At 48.7% G+C, this 22,086-nt stretch overlaps 2 protein-coding genes across 2 annotated transcripts; both read right to left on the bottom strand.

The window, feature by feature from the left end:
• Positions 1 to 8,769: 8,769 nt before the first annotated feature.
• LOC119951516 (gastrula zinc finger protein XlCGF8.2DB-like) lies at positions 8,770 to 9,192 on the bottom strand. Its single transcript, XM_038774718.1, has one exon. It carries the CDS (start codon positions 9,190 to 9,192, stop codon positions 8,770 to 8,772), a length of 423 nt encoding a protein of 140 aa, XP_038630646.1.
• An 8-nt stretch (positions 9,193 to 9,200) lies between these two features.
• Positions 9,201 to 21,802, bottom strand: LOC119951515 (zinc finger protein 239-like; the record flags this gene model as incomplete). Its single annotated transcript, XM_038774717.1, has 3 exons — positions 9,201 to 9,540; positions 13,628 to 13,757; positions 21,070 to 21,802. Coding segments are annotated over 3 exons (1,068 nt in total), but the record flags the coding sequence as incomplete, so codon positions are not given.
• Between the last annotated feature and the right edge of the window lie 284 nt (positions 21,803 to 22,086).

Below are 22,086 nucleotides of genomic sequence, written 5' to 3'. Positions count from 1 at the left end.
ACTTCCCCCAATTCCATGCGGTTTAATTTTGCACAATAATCTCTTATGCGGGATTTTGTCAAACGCCTTCTGAAAGTCCAAGTATACCACATCGACTAGTTCCCCCTTGTCAACTGTACTGGTTACATCTTCAAAGAATTCAAACAGATTTTTCAAGCATGATTTCTCCTTAATAAATCCATGCTGACTCTGACTGATCCTGCCACTGCTTTCTAAATGTTCCGCTATAAAGTCCTTGATGATGGATTCAAGAATTTTCCCCACTACTGATGTTCGGCCTACTGGTCTATAATTCCGTTTTCTTTCCACCTCCCTTCTTGAATATTGGAGTGACATTAGCTACCCTCCAATCTGCAGAGGCAGTTCCAGAGTCTACAGAATCCCGGAAGATGACCACCAATGCATCCACTATTTCCAGAGCCACCTCCTTAAGAACTCTGGGATTAAGATTATCAGGCTCTGGGGATTTATCCACCTTCAATCCCATCAATTTTCGCAGCACCATTTCTCTAGTAATACTGATGACGCTCAGTTCTTCCCTCTCACTAAACCTTTCATTCTCCAACATTTCTGGTGTCCTGGTATCCCTCCCTGACCCAGTCTCCATTACAGACGCTCCCTAATCAAGTCTCCATTTCCCCTACATCTACAGACGCTCCCCAACCCAGTCTCTGTTTCTCTTCCATTTACAGAGGCTCCCTGACCCAGTCCCCAATTGCAGACTGCTGGAAATTTGGGGTCTCTGAAACTGCCGGGCGAGGTTGGAAGGTAAGCTAGATAAAGTTTTCAGGTTATTGCCACAATTCTCTGCTTGCTGAAAAACTCTGAGCTACAAGGCATGCGCAGAGCACCATGGCCGTGCAGTGATGGATGTATTCTTTCCACCAATCAAAGGAAAGGGGCGGTACTGTAGAATGAGGCGGATCGTTCCGTTGCCCAATCGGAGTTCCGGACGGATGGGCGTGGTTTCGATGACGGACTGCAGATGCTCCAACCAATCGCGGCATTCGGGTGCGGGGAAGAGAGGTTGGGCCAATGGGACAGGCGGGCTGCTCGCCCAGCCAATCGGAATGAATGAGGGGGTGCGGCTGGAGGATCGAGTTCCAGCTGCAAAATTACCAAACAATGGGGGTAAATGAGGGGACAGGATTTGATGGCTTGACAGGAGCGGCGGGTTCTCCAGCCAATCGGAATGAGAGAGGTGGAGTTCAGAAGCTGGGCGGCAGATGTTCCAACCAATCGGAGTGAATGAAAGGCGGGACTGGAGGACCTGGTTCTCCAGCCAATCGGAGTGGAAGAGGGGGCGGATCCAATCGGCCCCCTCTTTCACTCCGATTGGCTGGAGAGTGGTTGCCGTCACCCAGTGGGCGGGGCCGCGTGCCTTGGGCCGCCCTCCAAATCATAACCTGCATCAGGATTGCCAACTCTCCCGGATTGACTTTAAATGTCTTTAGCATTTGGAAGACTAATCGCTGGGGCACTGCTGTAGCTCCAACCCCAGGAGAAATGTCAACGGGACATGAAGAAGATTGTGTTTATATTGCCATTTTCTTTGAACATTTTATTTTTACCAGATACAAAAATATTGACAAGGGTGAGGGTGAGTTTGACCGTCAAGCCGCATCCAATTGGATAATGAGTCTTTTTGCTTCCTAATTGGACCAGCAAGGCGTCTCAAGGATGGTTATTTTAGCCAAATAATGACTGGAGCCTGGGAGTGGCCGGGTGTCCCTGGAGAAGGAGCCTACGGTGTCCATGAGCAACGAGGCTTTCTGTGCTCCTAACTGACCCTTTTAATCACATTGTACTTTGATATTTTAATCTTTATTTGTGATTTGTATTTTAAGGCGTGACATGGTAGCACAGTGGTTGGCACTGTTGCTTCACAGCTCCAAGGTCCTAGTTTCGATTCCCAGCTTGGGTCACTGTCTGTGCAGAGTCTGCACGTTCTCCGTGTGTCTGTGTGGGTTTCTTCCGGGTGCTCCGGTTTCCTCCCACAGGGTCCAAAAGGGATGCGGAATCCTCCCTCTGTGTACCCGAACAGGCGCCGGAATGTGGCGACTAGTGGATTATCACAGTAACTTCATTGCAGTGTTAATGTAAGCCTACTTGTGACAATAATAAATGAAATGAAAATCGCTTATTGTCACAAATAGGCTTCAAATGAAGTTACTGTGAAAAGCCCCTAGTCACCACATTCCGGCGCCTGTTTGGGAAGGCTGTTACGGGAATTGAACCCGTGCTGCTGGCCTGTCTTGGTCTGCTTTCAAAGCCAGCTATTTAGCCCTGTGCTAAATCAGCCCCACTGATATATGAATCCCTGCTGATATATGATGATATGAATAATAAAGATTATTATTATCCCCTTATCGAGCTGCCTCTTTTAATTTCTGCTTGTTTATTCGATTTAGTTTATTTGGTTTCATCAAAATAGTTGGGAGCCTGGAAGAAAGTACCATGATGAAACCTCCAGGTATATATTTAACAAAATTGGCAAACCTACATTTGACAAATACAACAATGATCTGTGTTTTCCTTCCATTTCATTGTTTATTGAAAATTAGCAGCCTTAATTTTCCTCGAGAATGAGGTAGTGTGCCACCTCTTTTAATAACCACTGCAGTTTCGGAGTAGGTGCACCCACAGTGCTGTTAGGGAAGGAGTCCCAGAACTTTGACCCAATGACAGTGATGGAAAGGAGATGTTGGTTACGTCAGGATGTTGTGTGGTTTGTGAGGAACTTGTTGGTATTCCACTGCATCTACAGCATCAGACCTTCTCGGTGTTTGGAAGACACCAATCTCCTCCTGTCTGATATAAACCCCAGTCTCTGATATAAACCCCAGTTACTGACACCATTTTTGATTTGGTTTATTATTGTCACATGTATTAGTATACAGTGAAAAGTATTGTTTCTTGCATGCTGTACAAACAATGCATACCGTACATAGGGAAGGAGAGACTGCAGAATATAATGTTAGTTATAGCAATCTCCTCCTGTCTGATATAAACTCCACAGTCACTGACACCAATCTCCTGTCTGATATAAACCCCACAGTCACTGACACCGTTTTTGATTTGGTTTATTATTGTCACATGTATTAGTATACAGTGAAAAGTATTGTTTCTTGCATGCTGTACAAACAATGCATACCGTACATAGGGAAGGAGAGACTGCAGAATATAATGTTAGTTATAGCAATCTCCTCCTGTCTGATATAAACCCCACAGTCACTGACACCAATCTCCTCCTGTCTGATATAAACGCCACAGTCACTGACACCAATCTCCTCCTGTCTGATATAAACCCCACAGTCACTGACACCAATCTCCTCCTGTCTGATATAAACCCCACAGTCACTGACACCAATCTCCTCCTGTCTGATATAAACCCCACAGTCACTGACACCAATCTCCTGTCTGATATAAACCCCACAGTCACTGACACCAATCTCCTGTCTGATATAAACGCCACAGTCACTGACACCAATCTCCTCCTGGCTGATATAAACGCCACAGTCACTGACACCAATCTCCTCCTGTCTGATATAAACCCCACAGTCACTGACACCAATCTCCTCCTGTCTGATATAAACCCCACAGTCACTGACACCAATCTCCTGTCTGATATAAACCCCACAGTCACTGACACCAATCTCCTCCTGTCTGATATAAACCCCACAGTCACTGACACCAATCTCCTGTCTGATATAAACCCCACAGTTACTGACACCAATCTCCTGTCTGATATAAACCCCACAGTCACTGACACCAATCTCCTGTCTGATATAAACCCCACAGTCACTGACACCAATCTCCTGTCTGATATAAACCCCACAGTCACTGAGGAAGGAGCTGCGCTCCGAAAGCTCGTGTTTGAAACAAACCTGTTGGACTTTAACCTGGAGTTGTAAGGCTTCTTACTGTGCTCACCCCAGTCCAACGCCGGCATCTCCACATCATGACTGTCTCCCCAGACATTGACATATTGCCAAAGTTGAGATGCACTAAAGGATGTTTGCGAGCCTTCCTGAATGCCAACTGGGATGTTGTTGCCATCGATAAGAGATCAAATGAACGAGTTTGCATCCCCTCCACCCCACTCTCCTTTATGGGTGACAACGAACTCCAAAACCATCATCGTGAGCAGTCCCTTATGTTGAGGATGATGCTTCCCTGTACATAGTTGGATTGAACTAGATGCCTGTGTTGGGTGCTGATTTGCATATAGCCGATGAGTTCCATTGAGCTTTGCAGGCTCTCCAACAGTGAAGATCAGGGGGGCTGTCAGCCAGAAGGGATGGTGACGGGTTTCTGGCACCAGCCGCTACACACTTGTTCCATGTTCCTTGGTTTTCACTCATGGGGTGTGAGATTTGCTGGCCCGACCAGCATTTATTGCCCATCCCTAATTCCCCTTCAGAAGGTGGTGGTGAGCTGCCCTCTTGAACCGCTGCTTAGGTACACCCATAGTGCTGTTAGGGGAGGGGAGGACAATGAAGAAACAGCCGATATATGTCTGAGTCAGGGTGGTGAGTGACTTGGAGGGGAACCTCCAGGTGGTGGGGTTCCCAGGTATCTGCTGCCCTTGACCTTATAGCTGGCAGTGGTCGTGGGGTTGGAAGGCGGTGAGACCGTAAGACCATAAGATTTTGGGCGGCACGGTAGCACAGTGATTCGCACAGTTCCTTCACAGCTCCAGGGTTCCAGGTTTGATTCTCGGCTTGGGTCACTATCTGTGCGGAGTCTGCATGCTCTCCCCGTGTGCGTGTGGGTTTCCCCGGGGTGCTCCGGTTTCCTCCCACAGTCCAAAGATGTGCAGGTTAGGTGGATTGGCCGTGCTAAATTGTCCTTAGTGTCCAAAAAGGTTAGGTGGGGTTACTGGGATAGGGTGGAGGCGTGGGCTTAAGTAGTGTGCTCTTTCCAAGAGCCAGTGCAGACTCGATGGGCCGAATGGCCTCCTTCTGCACTGTAAATTCTATGATCTATGATGTCGGAACAGAAGTAGGCCATTCGGCCTATCGAGTCTGCACCACACCATTCAATGAGATCATGACTGATCTGATGTGATCATTCTCATTTTCACTTTCCCACCTTATCCCCGTTACCCTCGATTCCCCTCCTGATTAAAAATCTGTCTATCTCAGTCTTGAACATACTTAAAGACCCAGCCTCTACAGCAAAGAATTCCACAGATTCACTACCCTCGGAGAAGAAATTCCTCCTCATCTCTGCCTTAAATGGGACAACCCCCCCTCACTCTGAGATTATGTCCTCTTGTCTGAGAATCCCCCACAAGAGGAAACATCCTCTCAGCATCTGTAACGTCAAGTCCTCTGAGAACTCTACATGTCTCAATAAAGTCACCTCTCATTCTTCTAAACTCCAATGAGTACAGGCCCAACCTATGAGAAAATCCCTCCATACCTGGATCAACCTGGTGAACCTTCTCTCGACTGCCTCCAATACCGGTAAAACTTTCCTTAGAGAAGGGGACCAAAACAGTTCCCAGTATTCCAGGTGTGGTCTGAACTGGTGCCTAAGGAGCCTTAGTGAGTTGCTGCAGTGCTTGTTGTCCCGCAATGGTTTGAAGGGACAGTCCACGTGACTTTGGGTCGCCTTGACCAATTAAACCCCCGAGGCTGAAACATAATCCAAGAGATGGCCGGTTAGGTTTCCTCCATCTGACTCCCACTGACACAATGTTGGTCTGCAATGTAAGCAGTGCAGATGGAAGCAGTAACATTGGAATGGAGTACGGGCAAGTACACAGTAGAGGAGGCAGATGTGAGGCCATCCACTTGGGACTGAAGCAGAGCAGAGCACTTCCGAACTGGTGAGAAATCAGAAAGAATTGAGCATGAGAAAGGCTTTGGAAATCCAGGTGCATCTCTATGTTTCATCTGCTCACCCAGAGGGTTCACCATCTGCTGCAGTGGGATTCGAACCGGGCTCCCCAGATCATTACCCGGGGTCGCTGGATTACTAGTCCAGCGACAACACCACTGCCTCCTCTATATATCCATGGCCGGAGTCTGGGACAAACCTCCTGAGGCTGGTTCGATCAAGGTATTCAAGAGGGAATTGGATTGCTGGTTGGAAAGAGAAAGCGTGCAAGGTGACGGGGATAAGACGGGAGTGGGGCTAGGTAGAATGTTCAATCAGAGAGCCGGTGCAGTCTGATGGGCTGAAAGGTTTCCTTCTGTACTGCAAAGATTCTGTGGTTCTCTTCAGGTACCACGCCCCAAGAAGGCCTCGGTGTTCATGGATCTCCATGTTCATCTTGGTCTGGAGGTGTGGATCATCACTGGCATAATTCATCCAGTTTGCGAGGCTCTTTGGCCACCTCGACCTCCACTACCATGGATGCCTCCCGTAACCCTCAGGCTTGCGCAGTCACAATTTCTCATTTCGAGCCTAAGACATCCCCAACCTCCTCTTCCTGATTCACAGGGTTCCTTCACCTTCGGATATTCCCAGCAACTCTTCCTCGGCAGGAGGGAGGAGGGGACAGATGCCGACCAAAGGGTTGATCGGAGCGCCTGGAGTTAGGGCGTGTGGTACTGGGCGATGCACCTCAGGAAGGTGGTCTCTGCTGTTTGAAGGTAAAGAATAGTCAGGGGGGCAGCGTGGGGAGATGAGGAAATCAGCAGAAAATTAGAGCCAGACCTTTCAGGAATGATGACAGGTAACATTTCCACACAAAACACTTCAGGGCAGCAGGGTAGCACAGTGATTAGCACTGTGGCTTCACAGCTCCAGGGTCCCAGGTTCAATTCCCCGCTGGGTCACTGTCTGTGCAGAGTCTGCACGTTCCCCCAATGTCTGCGTGGGTTTTCTCCGGGCGCTCCGGTTTCCTCCCACAGTCCAAAGGTGTGCAGGTTAGGTGGACTGGCCATGATAAATTTCCCTTAGTGTCCAAAAAAGTTAGGAGGGGTTATTGGGTTAGGGTGGAAGTGAGGGCTTAAGTGGGTCGGTGTAGATTCGATGGGCTGAATGGCTTCCTTCTGTATGTTCTATGTTCACACACAAAGAGTACCCCAATTTATTTTTCAAATTAAGGGGCAATTTAGCGTGGCCAATCCACTTAGCCTGCACAACTTTTGGGTTTTGGGGGCCAAGCCGACGCAGACACGGGGAGAATGTGCAAACTCCACACGGACAGTGACCCAGAGCCGGGATCGAACCTGGGACCTCGGCACCGTGAGGCATCAATGCTAACCACTGCGCCACCGCGCTGCCCTGTCACACACAAAGGGTGGTGGAAGTTTGGACTTCTCTCTCGCAAGCATGGACTCTCGGTCCCCCAGCTGCGAGTGTCAGCAGCACGCCGTTCGCTGGCGGCGGGATTCTACACTCCCGCTTGTCAGTGGGCATTCACATTGAGGCCACCCATGCCGCTGGGAACCCCGTGCCGGTAAGAGGTGAATCGCAATGGCCAGAGAATTCTTTCGGCAGGCTCAGTGCCGGATCTCCACAGCGGGAGTGATCCCAGAGTTTTTGTTGGATGTTCCGAGCTGCGTATTTTTACCTATCCTGGTGTCTGACACACACATTAATAAAACAGGGAATTCAAGGAACCTCGCTGCAGATCCTTCTTTACCCAGAAATCAAGGGTGGGATTCTCCGGTCCCGCCGGCAGGACACCCCCACAAATGGGTGTCCTGATGGCATGGGGCCTTTCCAATGGGAAATCCCATTGACAAGCAGCGAGAGTAGAAAATCCCTCTGCCAGCGAAGGATATGACCAAATCTTCCGTCCTCGCTGGTAGTGGGGCGGACTCACAACGGAGAATCGAACCCTAAATGTCTGTTGTATCATTGTCCAAGCAGTTAACAGGCTTCCAGGAACACCCCCCACTATACTTTAATGCAGATTTTAACTAATCTATATTTAACGTTTTTTAAAAAATGCGTAGGTTAAAATTGTCGCCTCACAACTGTCACAGAAAGACGTTAAACCTTCACAGAATAATTACCAGTCATTTTCAGCCTGGAAACTAAAACCTGCCTTTTCACTCTCAGTCAGGCACAAATCAGTTTGACATCAATCTCTAATTTGACAGCCCATTTCCAACATTCACTGTTGTTCTTCCTGACTCTGAACACAGTTGTAAATGAGTCTTTTGTTCCATGTCTGGGAGCTCCGAATGGAAGAGCAGCTGGGACACATTCCTTTCCACACCTCAGCATTAACCCACATGGACGCTTCTCTGTCAGTGAAGAAACATGAGAAAGACCAACGTGTTGTTTTTCCCTCTCAGTGTGACACTGAAGGACTGTGTCCAGCCTGAAGTTCCGTTCCTGCCGTATCCTCCCCGATTGTCTCCTCTGATCTCCAGCCCGGTGAAGTTAAACACTCGGGCGGGGAAAACAAACATCGACAACAACGGCTCAAATTCTCCCGCCGTTCTCTGGTGGCGGGGTTCTCTGGGCCCGTCGGCAGTGCATCCCGCCCGCAGGTCTCCCAGCGGCGTGGGGTGGGGCTTCAATGGGGATTTCCATTGACAAACGGCGGGAGCAGAGAATCCTGCCGCTTGCGAACGGCGTGCCGCCGGGAAACACGGGGCTGGAAGGCCGGACAATCCTGCCCAGTGTGTTTAAAACCAAGCTGACTTAGTTGACATAATTGTGCAGAATATTAAACTCCAGCCCAGGTATCGGGATTGTTTAACAGCATCAAAAACAAACTGAATTGTCAGAATGATTACAGTTCTGGCATAGCCCTGGATGTGATGGACAGCAGCAAGAATCCAACTCCCTTTGCAGTCACGTGTGAACCTGTTGGTGTCTCAGCAGGTGGAACGGCCGAATAAATCCTTTAGCGCAGACGGGGCAGGTGAACGGCCGCTCCCCGGTGTGAGTGCCTTGGTGTGTCAGGAGATCTCGGGGGCTTCTGAAGCTCTTGTCACAGTCCGGGCACTGAAAAGGCCTGTAATCGGCATGAACCCGCTGGTGCCTCAGCAGGTTAGATGACTGAGTGAATCCCTTCCCGCACTGGGAACAGGCAAAGGGACGTTCCCCGGTATGGAGACGGCGGTGGGTCATCAGGTTGCACAGCTGGGCGAAGCCCTTCTCGCACACGGGGCAGGTGAAGGGCCTCTCCCCCGTGTGACTGCGCATGTGAGTTTCCAACTGGGACGGACAGTTGAATCCCTTCCCGCAGTAAGAACATTTGCATGGTTTCTCCATGGCGCCGGCACCCATGAGTCTCCCCGAGTCGGCAGTCAAAGCCTCGTACAAATACTCAGGACACGGGTACGGTCTTTCCTTGCGAAGAATGGCGCAATGTTGTTTTTTTAGGTTGCAGAAACGGTCAAAGCTCTTTCCACTGGTCAGCTCACTGGGACACTCTCACTCGGGGGTGCGTGTGTGGCTCTCTCGGTGCTTTTCCACACCCACTGATATTTGAAATCTTTTCCAGCAGACGAAGCAAACATTTCACTTTCCACATTCGAAGGCTGATGACAGTCAGTTACTGATGAAATGAGTGACGATTGGTTTGGGATCTCTGTCTGTAAATCCTCACCTTCTAATATCCTGCAAAAGGAGTTTACAAAAGTCATCACTGTCAGTACAGGACAGAAATTCAGATCAGACAATTCTGGTTTCTCTGGAACGTTCTTTCCTCTCGTTTCCCCAAAGTTGTGAATCCCCGCCTCACACACACTCTCGCTTCTCCCTGGGCTGCAAGTCCAAATTCCACCCCATAGCTTAATCATTTATAACCTCCATCCCCACTTTTCTCCCTCCCTCTCTCCTCTGCCTGGGTTCAGCTCTTCAGCCCCTGGGCAGGATTCTCCTCTTGCCGACTCCAATTTTGTAATAGCCGATCGGGCGGAGAATCCGTTTTTACGACTGAATAAGAATAATAATAATCGCTTATTGTCACAAGTAGGCTTCAATGAAGTTACTGTGAAAGCTCCTAGTCGTCACATTCCGGCGCCTGTTTGGGGAGGCCACACGGGAATTGAACCCGCGCTGCTGGCCTTGTTCTGCATTGCAAGCCAGCTATTTTGCCCACTGTGCTAAACCAGCCCCTATATTGGGGCGGTGCCTGGTTTTGGATGCTCTGCCCCCTGCGGAGTACGCCGCAGGGACGGCCTCAGGACGTTACCTGAAGGCCCTCCCCCGATGCTCCAATAGGCCGAGTTCCTGACCGTGCGGGCACGTGTGGTCTCAGCGGTCGGCAACCCGGCATGGCGGCTGCAGGCTGTCCAGCGCCACCAAAGTCAGGTGGGAGCCATGCTGCTGGCCAGGTGGACTTCGGCAAGGGCTGGGGGGATTGGTGGGCGGTTGCCCGGAAGGGGGGAGGGCAGGGGGGCCGTATTTTGATAATGGAGGATTCAGTGACAGTAATGCTGTTGAACATCAGGCTATGGTTCGATCTCTCTTGCTGGAGATGATCATTGCCTGGCACTTGTGTGGCGTGAATCCTACTACTTATCAACCCAAGCCTCCATGTCTTCCAAGTCTTGCCACATGAAAGCAGGAGAGTCTACAGTATCTGAGGAGTCGTGAACGATACTGAATATTATCCAATCATGATTGAATTATCCCCACATCATGATTCAGCTGAAGATGTTTAGGTTTGGGATACTATTGTGAGGAACTCCTCAGATTGATTGGCTTCCTCCAACCAGAACCATCTTTCTTTATACCAGTTATGTCGCTAAACAATGGAGAGTATCTCTGCTCCCATTGATTTCAATTTCACTTGGGATTCTTGATGTCGGTCAAAAAGGGAGAAAGAGAGAAAACAGGGAACGATAGACCAGTGAGCCTAACGTTGGTATTAGGGAAGTTCCTGGAGTCCATTATCAAGGATTTTATGGCATAGCATTTGGATGGCAGTGGGATAATCAGACAAAGTCAGGGTGGATTTACGAAAGGGAAATCATGCTTGACAAATCTACTGGAATTCTTTTAAGAGGTAACTAGTAGAGTTGATCAGACAGAACCGGTGGATGTCGTTATTCAGATTTTCAGAAGGCTTTCAACAAGGTCTCACACAGCACATTACTATGTAAAGTTAAAGCTTGTGGGATTGCAGGTAGTGTCTTGAGATGGATAGAAAGCTGGTTAGCTGACAGGAAGCAAGAGTGGGAATAAATGGATCTTTTTCCAATTTGCAGGCAGTGACTAGTGGTGTACCAAAGGAATCTGTGTAAGGACCCCAACTGCTCACATTATATATTAATGATGTGGATGAGGGAACTAAATGTATCAACTCCAAATTTGCAGAAGATGCAAAGTTGGGTGGGAGGGTGATCTCTGAAGAGGATGCAGAGATGTGTCAGCGGGATTTGGACAGGCTGAGTGAGTGGGCATATAATAATATTCTTTATTAGTGTCACAAGTAGGCTCACATTAACACTGCAATGAAGTTACTGTGGAAACATGTGCATGGCAGATGCGGTATAATGTGGTTAAATGTGAGGTTATCCGCTTTGGTAGCAAAGATAGGAAGGCAGATTATTATCTGAATGGGTGAAAATTGAGAGGTGGATACTCAGCGAGACCTTGTGTTCTCGATGAATCAGTCGCTGAAAGTAAGCACGCAGGTATAGCAAGCAGTAAAGAAGGCAAATGCAATGTTGGCCTTCATAACGAGAGGATTTGAGTATCGGACTAGGGGTGTATTACTACAATTGTATCGGGCATTGGTGAGGCCAGACCTGTGTGCGGTTTTGGTGTCCATATCTGAGGAAGGATGTTCTTGCTGTGGAGGGAGTGCAGTGAATGTTTACCAGGCTGATTCCTGGGATAGTGAGACTGTCATGTGAGGAGAGACTAAGTCGCTTAGAATTATATTCATTGGAGTTTAGAAGAGTGAGAGGGGATCTCATAGAAACTTACAAAATGCTAACAGGATTAGACAAGCTGGATTCCGAAACAATGCGCTGGATTCTGCTATCGATGAAATCGCATTCGGCCACAGGCCGGAGAATCCACTTTTACACTGGAATCGGGGGTGGCACCGATTTTGCGTTGCTCCACCCCCTCAACGAGGAGTACACCGCACACAGGGCAGGGGTAAGGCCTTCGGCACCGCCCCTCTGGGCCGAGTCCCCAATGGCGTCGCTCACAGCATTCGGGGACCTCGCATGGCGGCTGCGGACTGTGTAATTGTAATAATAATCGCTTATTGTCGCAAGTAGGCTTCAATGAAGTGACTGTGAAAAGCCCCTAGTCGCCACATTCCGGTGCCTGTTCGGGGAGGCTGGTACGGGAATTGAACCTGCGCTGCTGGCATTGTTCTGCATCACGAGCCAACTGTTTAGCAGTCTGGGGGGGGGGGGAGCCGTTCTGCTGGCAGGGGGGCTTCAGCGGGCTGGGGAGACTGGTGGGGTTGGCCCGGGGGTGACAAGGGGGGTTACCGGGGGGGGGGGGGGGGGGGGGGGGGGGGGGGGAGTTTTTGGCAGGCCGGGTCCATGCGTGCCTGGCACCATACTGTACGGCGCGGCCTCCGCCATGCACGGCCACGGACCCGACAATTCTGCGGCCGTGTCCGCAGGTATAGGCAGGGGCTTTATGCAGCACGGCTGCTCGTACCCACCGGGCAGAGGATCGGTGAGGGGGCGTGCCAACTTTCTGGTCGGAAGATCAGAAGGATCCTGCGGACATAGCCACAGAATCAGGGAATCCAGCCCAATGTTCCCGATGGTGGGGGAGTCCAGAACTCGGGTCATAGTTTGAGGATAAGGAATAAACCTTTCAGGACTGAGGTGAGGAGAAATGTCTTCACCCAGAGAGTGGTGACTCTGTGGAATTCACTACCACTGAAAGTAGTTGAGGCCAAAACATTGTGTAATTTCATAAAGGATCCAAATGTCGCTCTTGGGGCTAAAGGGATCAAGAGGTATGGGGGGGAAGGCAGGATCAGGGAACTTGATGATCAGCCATGATCATAATGAATGGCGTCGGAGGCTTGAATGGCCGAATAGAATCCTCCTGTTTTTTATGTTTATATGGATGTTACTATGTAAATGCTGTCTTGATGTTAGAGAAGTCACCTCACCTCTGGACTTCAGCTCTTGTTTGGACAAGTTTGGACTGTGCCTGTGATGAAGACGGTAACTGTGTGCCTCGGGTGGATCCCCAGCTTGTCTCACTGAGCATGTCATTGCTCAGCAAATGTTTTTTGAAAGCATTCTCGACGACCCCCTTCCAACACTTTGGTGATGAATAAGAGGAAACTGATGGTAATTGACCGGGCCGGATTTATCCTTCTCCCTGTGGACAGGACATAGCTGGGGCAGTTTTCCACACTGCCGGCTAGATATCAGTCTTGTAGCTGTATTGGAACAGCTTGGCTCAGGGCCAGAACCATTATGGCGCAGGAGATGGCGATTTGGCCAACATCATGTCCAAACCAGCTCTCCAAACGAGCATCATGGATCAGTTCCATTCCCTCACCTTTTCCCCATCCCTTGCACATTGTTTCTATTCAAATCTAATGCTCTCTTCAATGCCTCGATTGAACCAGTCTCCACACTTTCAGGTAGTATGTTCCAGACATTCGCTTCTTTTGCAAATCACTTTAAATCTGTGCCCCTGTCGTTCTTTATTCTCTTATGAACAAGAACAGTTTCTCCCGACCTTTAATATTGCAGCTAGGATGCACCTGTAACATGTAGAGTGGTGAGGACGAGGCCAAGTAGGTTCTTCCCTCCTGTCTGTTCCTTTGCCATTTACTTCAGACTCAGTCTTGCAGCAATGTCCTTCAGCAGCCAGCCAGCTCGGTCTGTGATGCGCTATCAATTGCACACAAAGACTCGAATTGGTACAAGAGAGGCTTTATTACTGTGAGATGTTCTCCTTCGACTGCAGCTGGTAGAATGGCAGCTCAGGAGAACTCATGAATATTTATACTGCTCCCTGTGGGCGGAGCTAGCTGGCAGGAGCTACCAACAAACCTGTAATACAGGTACTGCTGTACATCCCCTAATACAGGCACACACATATTTACACAGTGGTGGATCACCACAGTCTGTAGCTGCCCAGCCACTCATGGTGGATGGACGTTATCTCCCACCCACAGTATATTCTGTGCTTTTGCCACCATCAGTACTTCTTCCAAGTAGTGTTCAACATGGAGGAGTACTGATTCATCAGCTGAGGGGTGTGGTTAGTGAGAACCAAAAGGTTTCTGGCTCATGTTTGGCCTGATGCATTAAGACTTTGTGGGGTCCAGAATTGATTCTGAGGACTCCCAGGGGAACTTTTGCCCGACTGCATACCACTGTGCCGCCACTTCTGCTGGGTCTGTCCTGCCGGGGTGACAGGACATACCCAGGAATATCTCTGACATTATCGGTAAGGTATGAATCTGTGAGCATGACTATGTCAAGCTGTTGCAAGACGGTCTGTGATACAGATCTCCCAATTAAGGATCACAGTCCAGATGTTAGTACTGAGGGTCGACTAGGCAGGGTTTGTACATGTCTATGTTTCTACAGTTCTATATTTAACCATTTATGTCATTCTCTGTATTAGTATGTGTATGTGCGCGTGCACCGCTATGTTTGACCCTGTGTGTCTCCGTATTTGTCACTGTCCGTATGTCTCACCATTTGTCACTGTCTGTGTCACCATTTGTCACTGTCTGTGTGTCTCTGTATTTGTCCCTGTGTGTCTCACCATTTGTTACTGTCCGTGTGTCTCACCATTTGTCACTGTCTGTGTGTCTCTGTATTTGTCCCTGTGTGTCTCACCATTTGTTACTGTCCGTGTGTCTCACCATTTGTCACTGTCTGTGTGTCTCTGTATTTATCCCTGTGTGTCTCACCATTTGTCACTGTCTGTGTCTCCCCATTTGTCACTGTGTCTCTGTATTTTTCATTGTTCCTGTCTGTATCTGTATTTATCCATCTGTATGTCTCTGTATTTGACCCTGTGTGTGTCTGTGTATTTGTCCCTGTCCGTGTGTCTCAGTATTTGTCCCTGTGTGTCTCTGTATTTGTCCCTGTCTGTGTCTCTGTATTTATCCCTGTCTGTATGTCTCTGTATTTGTCCGTGTGTGTCTCTACATTTGTCCCTGTGTGTGTTTGTCTATTTGTCCCTGTGTGTCTTTATTTGTCTCTGTGTATGCCTCTATATTTGTCTATGTGTGCGGAAGTGAGTGCTTAAGTGAGTCGGGCAGACTCGATGGGCCGAATGGCCTCCTTCTGCACTGTATGTTCTATGTATTTGTCCGTGTGTGTGTCTATATTTGTGCCTGTGTTTGTGTCTCTGTATTTGTCCCTGTGTGTCTCTGTATTTGTAACTGTGTGTGTGTCTCTGCATTTGTCCGTGTGTGTCTGTATTAGTCCCTGTTTGTGTCCCTCTGTATTTTTCCGTGTGTCTGTCTATTTGTCACTGTGTGTCCCTGATTTGTCCCTGTGTGTCTCTATATTTGTCCATGTGTGTGTCTTTATTTGTCCTGTGTATCTCTGTATTTGTCCCTGTGTGTGCGCCTCTGTATTTTTCCGTGTGTCTCTGTATTTGTCACTGTGTCGCTTTATTTGTCCGTGGGTGTGTCTCTGTATTTGTAACTGTGTGTCTCTGTATTTGTCCCTGTATGCGTCTCTGTAGTTGTGTCTCTGTATTTGAAACTGCGTGTCTCTGTGTTTGTCAGTATGTTTCTCCGTATTTGTCCGTGTGTGTGTTTCTGTATTTGTCCCTGTCTGTGTCTCTGTAGTTGTCACTGTGTGTCGCTGTATTTGTCCGTGAGTGTCTCATTCTGTATTTGTCCATGTTTCTGTTATTCTCCCGTGTGTGTCTCTGTTATTATCCATGGGTGTGTGTGTCTCTATGTATCTGTCCCTGAGTGTGCATCTCTGTATTTATCCCTGTCTGTGTGTCTCTGTATTTTTTTGTGTGCATCTCTGTATTTGTCCCTGTCTCAGTGTCTCCGTCTTTGTCCCTGTGTTACTGTATTTGACCATGTACGTGTCACTAATCTGTCAATGTGTCTCTGTATTTGTCACTCTGTGTCTCTGCATTTCTCACTGTGTGTCTCTTCATTTGTGACTGTCTGTGTGTCTGTTATTGTCCCTGGGTGTGTGTCTCTCTATTTATTGCTCTGTATGTCTCGGTATTTGTCCCTGTGTGTGTGTCACTGTTTTTGTCACTGTCGACGGCACGCTGGCACAGTGGTTAGCACTGCTGCCTCACAGCGCTTGGGAGCCGGGTTCAATTACGGCCTCGGGTGATTTTCTGTGTGGAGTTTGCACTTTCTCCGGATGTGTGCATGGGGTTCTTCTGGGTGCTCCGGTTTCCTCCCACAGTCCAAAGATGTACAGGTTAGGTGCTTTGGCCATGCTAAATTGTCCCTTAGAGTCCTAAATGGCTACTGTGGATAGGATGGGGATGTATCTAGGTAGGTTGCTCTTTCCATGGGTCGGGTAGACCCGATGGGCCGAATGGCCTCCTTCTGCACTGTTGGGATTCTGTGAATTGTCTGTGTGTCTCAGTATTTGTCCGTGTGACTGTATCTGACCATGTGTGTGTCGCTGTATTTGTCCCTGTGTGACTGTATCTGACCATGTGTGTGTCGCTGTATTTGTCCCTGTGTGACTGTATTTGACCATGTGTGTGTCGCTGTATTTGTCCCTGTGTGACTGTATTTGACCATGTGTGTGTCGCTGGATTTGTCCCTGTGTGACTGTATAAAATGAAAAATGAAATGAAAATTGCTTATTGTCATGAGTAGGCTTCAATGAAGTTACTGTGAAAAGCCCCTAGTCGCCACATTCCGGCACCTGTCCGGGGAGGCTGGTACGGGAATCGAACCGTGCTGCTGGCCTGCTTTAAAAGCCAGCGATTTAGCTCAGTGAGCTAAACCAGCCCTCTATTTGACCACGTGTCTGTCGCTGTATTTGTCCTTGTAGTGACTGTATTTGTCCCTATCTGTCTCTCTGTATTTGCCCATCTGTGACTCTGTATTTGTCCGTGTCTGTGTCTCTGTATTTGTGCCTATGTCTCCCTATTGTTCCTGTATCTGTGTATTTGATGCAGTGTGTGCCTCTCTCTATTTGTCCCTGTGTGTCTCTCTGTATTTGACCCTGTCTGTGGGTCTCTTTATTTGTCCCTGTCTGCGTCTCTGTATTTGTCCGTGTGTGTGTTTCAGTATTTGTACCTGTGTGTGTTTCTGTATTTGTCCCCGTGTGTGTCTCTGTATTTGCCCGTGTGCCTCTGTATTTTTCCTTGTGTCTCTGTGGTTGTCCCTGTGTCTCTTTATTTGTCCCTGTGTGTCTCTGTATTTGTACCTGTGTGTTTCTGTAGTTGTCCCCGTGTGTCTCTGTAGTTGTCCCCGTGTCTCTGTAGTTGTCCCCTTGTGTCTCTGTAGTTGTCCCCGTGTGTGTCTCTGCAGTTCTGTGTGTCTCTACATTTGTCCCCGTGTGTGTCTCTGTAGTTGTCTGTGTGCGCCTCTGTATTTTTCCCTGTGTCTCTATACTGTATTTGTCCCTGTGTGTGTTTCTCTATTTGTCCCTGTCTATGAATTTGTCCCTGTGTGTCTCAGTATTTGTCCCCGTGACTGTATTTGACCATCTGTGTGTCGCTGTATTTGTCCGTGTCTGTCTCTCGGTATTTGTCCATCTGTATCTATGCATATCTCCCTCTCTGTGTCTCTGTATTTGTGCCTATGTCTCTCTATTGTTCCTGTGTCTGTGTATTTAATCGTGTGTGTGTCTCTATTTGTCCCCGTGTGTATCTCTGTATTTGTCCTTGTGTGTCTCTCTCTATTTGTCCCTGTGTGTCTCTGTATTTGTCCCCGTGTGTGTTTCTGCATTTGTCCCTGTCTATGAATTTGTCCCTGTGTGTCTCTGTATTTGTCCCCGTGTGTGTTTCTGTATTTGTCCTTGTGTGTCTCTGTATTTGTCCCTGTCTGTGGGTCTCTGTATTTGCCCTGTCTGTATCTCTGTATTTGTCCCCATGTGTGTTCCTGTATTTGACCCTGTGTGTGTTTCTGTATTTGTCCCTGTCTGTGTGTCATGTATTTGTCCTTGTGTGTCTCTGTATTTGTCCGTTCTGTGTCTGTATTTGTCCCTGTCTGTGTCTCTGTATTTGTCCCTGTGTCTGTGTTTGTACCCTTCTGTGTCTCTGTATTTGTCAGTGTGTGCCTCTGTATTTGTCCCGGTGTGTGTGTCTCTGTATTTGTCCCTGTGTGTCTCTTTATTTGTCCCTCTCTGTGGGTCTTTCTATTTGTCTCTGCCTGCGAGTCTCTATATTTTTCCCTGTCTGTGGGTCACTCTATTTGTCTGTGTGTATTTCTCTGTATTTGTTCCTGTGTGTGTCTCTTTATTTGTCCTCATCTGTGCCTCTGTATTTGTCGCTGTGTGTGTAACTCTGTATTTGTTTCTGTGTGTCTCTTTATTTGTCCCCGTGTGTCGCTGTATTTGTCCGTGTGTATCTCTGTATTTGGCCCTGTGTGTCTCTTTATTTGTTCCTGTGTGTTTAACTCTGTATGTGTCCGTGTGTGTGTAACTCTGTATTTGTCCCTGTGTGTGTGACTCTGTATTTGTCCCTGTGTGTGTGTCTCTGTATTTGTGTCTCTGTATTTCTCACTGTGTCTTTCTGTCCTTGTGTGAGTCTCTATTTGTCCATGTGTGGACATCTCTATTTGTTTGTGTACGTGTATCTCATTGTCCATCTCGGTATGTCTCCATTTGTCAGTATGCCTCTATTTGTCCCTGTGCATGTGTCTATCTCTTGCTGGCGTTCCCACCTCTATGCCAGAGGAATTGGCTGGTATCATGAGCGGGAACCTCATTCCGTGCTGCAGCAGTGGAATAGCTAGAAAGTGGGCTATTATATGATTTAACAGATAGGATCTACCAACCATGAGGTTTGTTCAGCTTTAGGATTCTCACAATCCCTCACCACAGTGCTGGTTCCAGGCCCCAAGGTCCAGGAGAGATGTTGAATGTCCCAGTCATAACGTTTATTCACAAACTCTCAAATATAACCCATTCCCGTGCGGGATCTGCGACATTCGAGGTCACATCGACAGAGGGAAAACAATCCTTCTCTCAGAGAATCGTGAGTCTTTGGAACTCTCTTTGGAAGAGAGCAATGGGAGACAGGGTCAATGGATATTTTTGAGGCAGATAAAATTCTTGACAAACCAGGGAGTCAAAGGGTATCAGGGGAAAGTGGGGGAGGGGGCAACGGACTACTGCTAACTCATCTGTCTTTCTTTCCTGCTCACAGGCGTTTCAAAGCAGGTAACGTGCTTGGGAACACAGGAGCTCAAGCCTGCCCTGCCATACAATAAGGTCACGGCTGATCTGATTGTGACTCAACCCTCTTGACCCCACTGTCTGTCAAAAAAAATCTTAGCTCTGCTTCTAATAAATTCAGCGGGCCGCAGCCGCCACTGGAGAATGCCCCAGACAAACGACATCCCACCCGAGAAGAAAAACAATTCTCCTCATCTCCATCTTAAACAGTGGACTGCTAATTCTTCAATTCTTAAACTTGACCCCCACCCCCCGGTTCCAGTCAGCCAATCCCAACAAGTGGCAATATGCTCCTGGTATCTACTTCATCAAGTTCCCTTGGGGCTTGAACGGGAGTAGATGATGTCACTCGGCTGGTAATCGAGAGACCCGGGCCAATGCCCAGAGTTCGGATCCCACCTCGGCAGTTGATTGAATTTCAATTCTATGAAGAAAATCCAGAATTGAAAGCTAGTCTCATTAATGGCGACCATGAGACTATTATCGATTGTCGTATCTGGTTCTGGTTCACAAATGCTCCTTTTTGGGAAGGGAAATCTGCCATCCTTACCCAGTCTGGCCTACGTGTGGTTCAGACCTACACCGCGATGTGGTCGACTCTAAGCTTCTCTCTGAAATGGCCTGGCAAGGCACTCAGGTTTCAGGTTAAATAGGGATGGGCAACAATCGCTGGCCTTGCCAGCGGCACCCACGTTCCATTCAAGAACCTGACATGCTTCAATAAGATAATCTCTAATTCTTCTAAACTCCAGAGTGGCGTGCTTATAATATCAAGCATGGGTCCAATACATCAGTACGTTCTGCATAATGCTGCGAGTGAGTAAGCTCACTCCTTTCGAACAGCACCAGGTTAAAGTGCAACAGGTTTGTTTCGATTCACTGGCTTTCGGAGCACAGCACCTTCCTCAGGTAAATGAAGAGGTGGGTTCCACAAACACATATAGACAATGTCAAAGATGAAAGACGATAATTTGAATGCGAGTCTTTGCAGGTAATTAACCCTTTACAGGTCCAGACGGAGTGCCTGGAGAGAGGGATAATCACAGGTTAAAGAGGTGGGAACTATCTGAAGCCAGGACAGTTGGTAGGATTTTGCAAGCCCAGGCCAGATAATGGGAGGTGAATGTAATGCGACATGAATCCAAGGTCCCGGTTGAGGCCGGACTCATGTGCGGAACTTGGCTATCAGTTTCTGCTCAGCGACAACGCAGAATCGTTGGGCTTGCAAAATCCTACCAAGTGTCCTGGCTTGAGACAAATCCGGTTAGACTTTAACCTGGTGTTGTCAGACTTCTTACTGTGGCAACCCAGTCCAACGCCGGCATCTCCGCATGCTTTCTTAAGCAGAGAGGTTGCTGTGTTTTACGGGGCAGGGATGCTGTAATCATTCACTGGGAGCGTCCGTCAATGTCCATTGACGCATTTTGCTCACAATCTTACGTCGGGGTTGGTGCCACTTGATTCTAAACCCTCAACTCTTCTAAAGTCCTTGACATCGAGAACTAATTCTGCGGCCACACTGACTGGAGTCCCTTGCACACCCCGGGAAATGCCACCTGCACATTCCAAAAGAAAACTGGGATGGGGAACTTGAGCGAAATAGACCTGCAGGGCTACAGTGGTAGCGCCGGGGAATAGGGCTGCTTCACTGGCTCCCTTCTGTGCCGTTAAGACTCTCTGGATCCACCCCTCCCCCCCCCCCCCCCCCACCCCGTCCCACACCGACCAGAGTTGTGCATCAGTCTGAAGTGGTTTTCACCTCTAGCTATCTGAGCTGAACATTACTGTGATCCTACCTTATGTCTATTAGGACATTTTAATTGATAACTCTACACGCAAGCACCTTCAGAAGAACGTTTTGGAAGCTGGTTATCAGAGTGAACTCGCTGGTGCTTCAGCAGGCTGGACGAGCGAGTGAATGTCTTCCCACACGTGGAGCAGGTGAACAGCCTCTGCCCGGTGTGAGTGCGCTGGTGTGCGGTGAGGTTGAATGACCATCGGAACTTCTTCCCGCAGTTGGAGCAGCCGAAGGGCCTCTCATCGGTGTGAACCCGCTGGTGTTTGATCAGTTCCTTGGAGCTTTTGAAGCTGCTCCGGCAGTCCAGACATACAAATGGCCGCTCATCCGTGTGGACAAGCCGGTGCGTGAGCAGGTTGGAGGACTGGGTGAAGCTCTTCCCGCAAGTGGAGCAGGTGAATGGCCGCTCACCGGAGTGGGTGCGCTGGTGCGTCAGCAGGTTGGAGGAGTAGCTAAATCCCTTCCCGCACACACGGCAGGTGAATGGTTTCTCTCCGGTGTGCACGTGCTGGTGCTCGTTGAGGTGGGACGACTGGCCAAAGCGCTTGCCGCAGTGCAAGCAGCTGAATGGTCTCTCGTCAGTATGAACCCGGCGGTGCTTTTGCAGGCTGGACGAGCGGGCAAACTCTTTCCCACACACTGAGCAGGTGAACGGTCTCTCCCCGGTATGAACCCGCTGATGAATTTGCAGTTGAGATGGGTAGCTGAATCCCTTCCCACAGTCCGCACATTTCCACGGTTTCTCCGTGGTGCGGGTATCCTCGTGTCTCTCCAGGTTCGATGATCAGTTGAAGTCTCATCCACACCCAGAATGCTGCTACGGTCTTGTTCCCCGCTGTGAAGTTTTTTTCAGGCTGTGTAACTGATCAAAGCTCTTTCTGCAGTCCATGAAATGGACCACTCTCATTCGTGCGCACCTGTGTGTCGCTCTATGTTTCCAGTCAAACTGATGTTTGAAATCTTTCACACCAGAGAAACATTTCTCCTTCCACAGTCAGGGCTTGATGGATTGAGTGACAATGTTAAGAGTAGCGGGGTGATGTTTGCTTTGAGTTTGATTTC

This window comes from Scyliorhinus canicula, chromosome 17, assembly GCF_902713615.1.
Source record: "Scyliorhinus canicula chromosome 17, sScyCan1.1, whole genome shotgun sequence".
In the NCBI taxonomy this organism is placed as follows: domain Eukaryota; kingdom Metazoa; phylum Chordata; class Chondrichthyes; order Carcharhiniformes; family Scyliorhinidae; genus Scyliorhinus; species Scyliorhinus canicula.
This window is presented reverse-complemented; position numbering and strand designations above follow the sequence as displayed.